This window comes from Bemisia tabaci, chromosome 8 (assembly GCF_918797505.1).
Source record: "Bemisia tabaci chromosome 8, PGI_BMITA_v3".
Classification (NCBI taxonomy): domain Eukaryota; kingdom Metazoa; phylum Arthropoda; class Insecta; order Hemiptera; family Aleyrodidae; genus Bemisia; species Bemisia tabaci.
In genome coordinates, this window is record NC_092800.1 from 15960948 (window position 1) to 15967235 (window position 6288).

At 36.6% G+C, this 6288-nt stretch overlaps 1 protein-coding gene and 1 long non-coding RNA gene across 8 annotated transcripts in view; one reads left to right on the top strand and one right to left on the bottom strand.

Moving 5' to 3' along the window:
* hppy (MAP4K3-like protein hppy) overlaps window positions 1-6288 on the bottom strand; it is a 42851-nt gene that overhangs the window by 35598 nt on the left and 965 nt on the right. For all 7 annotated transcript variants that reach the window (XM_019062197.2, XM_019062193.2, XM_019062191.2 and 4 more), the window contains exons 2-5: window positions 5119-5176; window positions 3132-3287; window positions 1963-2066; window positions 792-920 (exon numbers count right to left, since the gene is read on the bottom strand). In XM_019062197.2, coding sequence (XP_018917742.1) covers window positions 792-920; window positions 1963-2066; window positions 3132-3287; window positions 5119-5176 — 447 coding nt within the window. The remainder of the gene's footprint in view (window positions 1-791; window positions 921-1962; window positions 2067-3131; window positions 3288-5118; window positions 5177-6288) is intronic.
* Window positions 3175-6286, top strand: LOC140225318 (uncharacterized). Its single transcript, XR_011900446.1, has 3 exons — window positions 3175-3306; window positions 4386-4572; window positions 6136-6286. It is a non-coding gene; the product is annotated as an uncharacterized lncRNA (long non-coding RNA).

Here is a 6288-nt window from a genome sequence, read left to right on the forward strand (position 1 = left end):
AAATACACTCCTTACTGCGCAATTTGCGTTGTTAGGAACGCGCTTTTTCAAAATTCCCGCGTCTGGGGGCAGTTTTCTAATCACCGGAAAACGAGCAAACGGCGGGCTCGGTGATTTCCGGAGATGCCGAGTCGTTGTTGTTGTTGTTATTTTTTCCTTCAGCTTGTTTACAAACCCAACGTGATCTCTTATAGTGGTCCATATACGCTTTATGCGCTAACCAAATCGATCAACTTTTAAATATCCAACGCAATCCCCTACATTTCATTTCACAATATCACGAGCTCCGATTTTTTAGGTTATGTTGTCAGTTTTAGTTGACCGGAAATGGCCGCGAGTTGCCGTTAATTGTTTCCGTTAGAAAACTGCCCCAGACGCGGGAAATTTGAAAAAGCGCGTTCTAACAACGCAAATTGCGCAGTAAGGAGTGTATTTCAGACTTTTTTAATGTGACCATCGTAATTTTCGTGTCATTTAACCTCTGAAAAGTCTGTTCGCACGGCTGTATCTCTTGCATGCAACAGGCCCATTGTGTATAAAACTTCAGTAGGTGTGGTGGAAAATACTGTAGTACCCCATTCAGATGAAAGATTTCAAGGCTCTGAGGAAAATTCCTTGATTTTTCCGGGTTTTCAATAAATTTTCAAGAACTTGTCACCCTGTTTTATTAGGTATTGTTGAATGAGTCACCATTTGTTACCATTGGTGAGACAGTGAGTTTGATAAAAATATTGACAGCTGAGGAGAGTATAAGGAGGGGAAAAATTAGGACGAAATGTCTTGAAACTCACTTCAGGAGCCATCCAGTAAGGTGTGCCAATGAAAGATTTCCGTTTGTTCATGGTTGCAGTGATCTGGCCGGAGACACCGAAATCTGCCAATTTAACATCTCCACCATCTGTTAAGAGGATATTGCCGCCCTGAAACAATGCGCATAATCAAGGTTTTATTATTAAATAAATTACATTCATGATAGATTCAACATTATAAATATATTTCTGGATTTTCCCTGTCGTCTCATGGGAAAAGGAAAGACAAACTTGAATTTAAACACTGTTCTGGTTAAAAATCACTATTTTGGATAGAGAATACTCAAAACCAACGAAATTTTCTGTGCATTATCAAGATCAGTTTCTAATTTCCTGGTGTGTTTGATGATTTTCCTGCCCAAATAAAATTAGGCATATTTTTGTTGTTGATAGGTACATAGAGAAAGGAATATTTTGAACAATCGTCGTACTTGGAGTTGTAAAAGTAGGGAATTGTTGGCTCTTGAATCCTAGGTTACTTTTAAGGAAGCAGAAAAAGTTAGGAGAAAGTTAGCCTTTTCCTTATAATATTGAGTATCATTATGTTTGCCGTTGTCAAGAAATTTTCTTCAACTAGCAGTAATATTTTTAAGCAAGTTAGAAAGAATTGAAAGCTTCTCTGAGGATTGGCAAAAAATTTGAAAAAAAAAATTTCCGCATTTTAACTCTTAAGTGATATTTTGACTTGATCAGTACAAATGAGATTTTGGAATGGTTTAACTTGATACCAAACAATTGTCCATTCAAATACTCAAAATAAATCGAATTTTTACATGAATTATACTGAAGGCAGACAGCTATAAGAGTAAAATTTTCTTGAAAAACAGATGATTTTTAGTAAGTAAATTCAAACTGCTATTCTTTAACTCATTTACCTCCGAGCAAATCTGAATTATTTCTTATACGTACCAATCAGTTGCTCTGCAACTGACGCTTACATAGAGGGCAAAAAGATAAGATATTTCAAAATGTAGAACTCAAATACTAATAATTTCAAGTTAACTTGGCTTGATAGAATGTTTTAGTAGAAAGTTTCTCATCAAGAAGCATTTTAGGAAAAATCGTCCATTTACAGCTCCTTAATACTCGGATCATTCTTGAAAATACATTTTAGAAGATAATGAAGTACAATTGAATTAAAAAGAGATATTACCTTAATGTCGCGATGCATTTTACCCATTGAATGCAAATAATGAAGGCCATTCAATACTTCTCTGCACATGTATGCAATCTGAATTTCAGTTAAAGGCCCGGTTACTGAAATACAAGATAAAGCATCACAAAGAGGTACAGGCAAGGGTTCAAATATTAATTTTGCACCACTGTAATGAGAGGTGTTTCTCTAGAATTTAATTAGGGAGAGCTATTTGGTCGAATTCTTAAATGAGACATAAGTTCTTTATAAAGAGCTCTACAATAAGAGAAATCATTTATCTAAGTTTTTCTTGGAAAATCTTACAATTAGTTGAAATGAATAACATATTTATACTGTCATTCAGACCTTAAATAAGGGTGCAAAAATTTTTAAAATGTCAACCATTTCTAGCATTTCTAAGTTTTTGCCTCAAAGCCAAATTTCTGGTTAGCCTGATGGTAACTCGCCCGACTTCATGACAAAAAGCCCAATTTGAAGCCCCGAATTGTCCAAATTTCTTTGAAGAGCTGAAAAGAAAATTAGTCGTCACCTTTGAGAAGCGTCTCACATTTGCATAGAGTACATAGAGTCGTAATGTGATTGGGAAAGCTGGGACCACTTATAAGTATTTTCTAGGTCCCGAATTCCATGACTCCTGTGCGGTGCTGGGTCACTTTTTCGATACATAATCGATTGTTTGCAAATCACGGGGACCCGACCATCTGATGTAACCAAAGAAGATAGGAATTATTAAGTATTCCACACCATCATTTTGGGTCGAACATGTATCAAAAAAGTGACCTGCACGGCTCGGAACTCATCGTCCAGGACATGGTCCCAGCTCTTCCATTCACATTACGACTCTATGTACTCTATGCACATTTGCCACCATCCTGACACCAAAAAAATGCATTTTTTGCACCTCTGACATTCAATCTTCCATTGTTCAAGGTAATGATGGTTATGGTCACTCAGGATAAAAATATGGCTTTAAAGAAAGGGCTATGAGAGAGTTCAAAACCTTAAAAGGAGATATTTTGTTTGATATGTAACTTTCAAAAAATTCTTCTTTCAACTAACTATACTTTTTTTCCTGATAAAAGTTTCATTTTAGCAAGAATAGAAAGCTCTGACACTCAAAACTTCACCTGGTAGGTTAAAAAAATAGTACATTGAGCACTACTTACTGTGATAAATATCTTGCAAGGATCCGCCCCCACAGTACTCCATGCAAATCCATAGTTTGTCACCTCTCAAATAACTTCCGAAGTATGCGATGATGTTTGGGTGGACACAGTCTTTCATCATGAGGATTTCTTGCTGGATTATGCTGAAGTCATCATCTAGAAAAAATTTTTAATTGTACGTGAGCCTTCGAAATCAAAATGAAATATTTTAGCCCTCAAATTGTTGTCTCTCGCTTGAAGAAATGTATTTTACCTACGCTGATTCAGTATCACTACTAACAATTTATTTTTTCATGGGAGAACTGTTGCACGAATTGGACTGCATTAACAATTTGGAACTATAAATTCTGGCCCGGTTTAAAAACAACGTATGTGCCATTAGTTTCCCTATGCACATAAGTGTTTTTTCAGATGAGTCAGGATTTATAGCTCCAAATTGCAAAATGCCGTCCAATTAGTCTGCAAATTTCAAAGCCCTTTACCACAAGATTAGGGAAAAATCCTAGGAATTTCAGGAAAATTTGTGCAAAGGTCATCCTATAAAGAAATAAAATGCAATTAGGTAAGAAATACTGAAACAGAGCAATGGAGATACATACATTTCTTTGTCTTGAAGACAACAAAATGGAACACTTTTGATTGCTCGATTGAATAATCTACATGCGATGGAAAATAAACATCATCCCTTAATTTTTTAATATTTGGAGCTTGGAAGTTAATATTTTCAATGATCCCTGATAAGTAATGAAGATCTTCTTGAGAGAGGAGACTGGGTAAATAATGTCATCATATTTGTGGGAAAAATACAAATTCAAGAAAATTGAACATATTTTTTTTTTTTTGTGTGGTCCCAAGTGCTAAAATTTCGGATTGTGACTTTTGGCCAAATAATAATTACCTGGGAGGAGACACATCATATAATGGAGCGATAGGCTCATTAACTGTCTTTAGATGGCCTAAATAAGCATTTTTAAAATCAGGCCCAAAACTTGAGGCTCAAGGTATGCCAAAAGGGATTTTTTCCTTTATTCTCAAAATTTGGATTTTGATGCTTAGGCCCTCAAGAAAAAATCGGTTTAATTCTAAAAACTTTTAAGAGATTGATTAAAAGGCCCAGATCTCTTCAAATCTTTGAATTAGATGGTGATAATGACTTGGTGTAAAAAGAGAGACAGAACTACCTTCCGTGCAACATATGAAAATTAAGTCTGAACTTTGCTGACTGTTACTTAATGCACCATTTATTCTTACCAGATGATGACATGACAAGAGAAAATCTATTTGAAGTTATAAAATGACACTTCCACTTTGGCAAGGAGCAGTTCGAATCCTACATTCCTCTTAACTGAAGACTAGGTCCAGCTTTGCCACAGGATTTTGAGAAATAATTGCCCTCACATATTTTGGTCAAATTCTCTGACAAGTGAGGAGATGCCAGATGGTTAGTAAGACATAATTTGAAATAATTTTCAGACAAAATTTATTGTTCAAAACGTCAAACCCATTCTAGGAAGCAAATAAAGGTAACTTAACAATTTTCCTCTAACCATTTCATCATTCTCTCTGACACATCACAGTATTCCCTGACTGTGGTAATCCAGTAGGTCACAAGTGAATCAGTGAGTGCGAAACACACCAACTCAGAAAAAATGAATATAATCAAGACACATACAAAACTGCACAGTAGGTGAAGTAGTTAGTCTGGGAAAAAGATTTTTAGTGCAGAGAGACAAGTACTTAAAGATACTTTAAAGGTCCAAGTCAGAGCAGATGCGCTAACTTTGATGAGCTTTATAAAAATTGACTGTCTTTAATGAAAATTGAGCATTTTTGAGTTACCGATTTGGTTTGTTTTCGTACTCACTGATTCAAGTGTGCCTGCTGTACTCTCTGATCTTGACACAACTGGAAAACTGGAATGAACCGAATGGGCAATTTGGGTTATTATCATAAAAAAATTTTAAAAACAAGGTGATTAATGATTTACCTGGCTCTAGCTTTATGACTTTGATGGCAGCAAAGTCATTTGTTGACAGTCTTTTAGCCTGAAACAAAAAAATAAAGATTAATGGTATGAAACATCAGAAGTTACATTTTGAGAAAACAAGAAAATTGAAACAATGGAAATCAGCATCCATGAGTCATGATTCATGGAGCATGCACCAAATGGGTTTGCTCTTGTGGAGCAAGATAGAGGATCAGTCATCTTGATTCTTGAGTTCCCTTTGAGTGTATACTCAGAGGCTTTTTTTATCCAAGCCATGTAACTTTTTTTTTGGTCCAGCATAATCTGCACATTCTAGCAGAATGCTTGGATTGCCCTAAAGAGATGGTTGTTAAGTGGTTGTGAGCAATCCTAAACGCAACCTGAGCCACTTCAAACTGCAAATAGCTCTGTCAAGGCATTCTGTGGATAAAAAGAAGCTTTAAGGGCTTTTTTCTTATCGCGGATCAGGGTGGATCGCAGTGGATCGGAATCCTGAGCGATCCAAAGTGTTCCAAGTGATGAAAATCCAAACTTGGAATTTGGTTTGATTTGTTGGGGACGGCAACTTCCTCGCAGTAAGTTAGGAACACAGTGGATCGCGAGCTCGCCCCGCCTCGGAAGAGCTATCCAGCGTTCCACCCTGATCCACCTGGAACGCTTGGATCATGACTGAGGAACGGAATTAAAAAATATTGATGTTCATCGTCGTCCACCGCGTTCCACTGCGATCCACATAAAAAAAAAGCCCTCTAGGTAGAATTATTCCTAAATGACAAGTCCTGCTTACATTCCTTCAACAATTAAAATTTGAACACTGGAAATGGTTCTATGGAATCGTACACAGAGGCTGCAGCCGCTACAAGTGAGGCATAAAACTTTAATTTCATCGAAGTTTTTCAACTAACTGATGCAATAGAATGATCGTCACTTCAAATTGCAACTGAGGCATTACAAATTATCTTATCATTTTTTGAAACAGGAGTCATGTAAAGATCCCATCATATTTTCTTTGAGCAGGAGCAATGAAATACAGAGGCTCAGTTGTTGCGCTTGAAATGTGGACCTTAGGTTGACAGCCCGGTAACAGCTTGATTCGTCAGAGAGGCAAAGGTACTTAACCTAGAAATGAACGACTACCACTGAGATGGAGGCATTGCTGCGCAGCTGAAA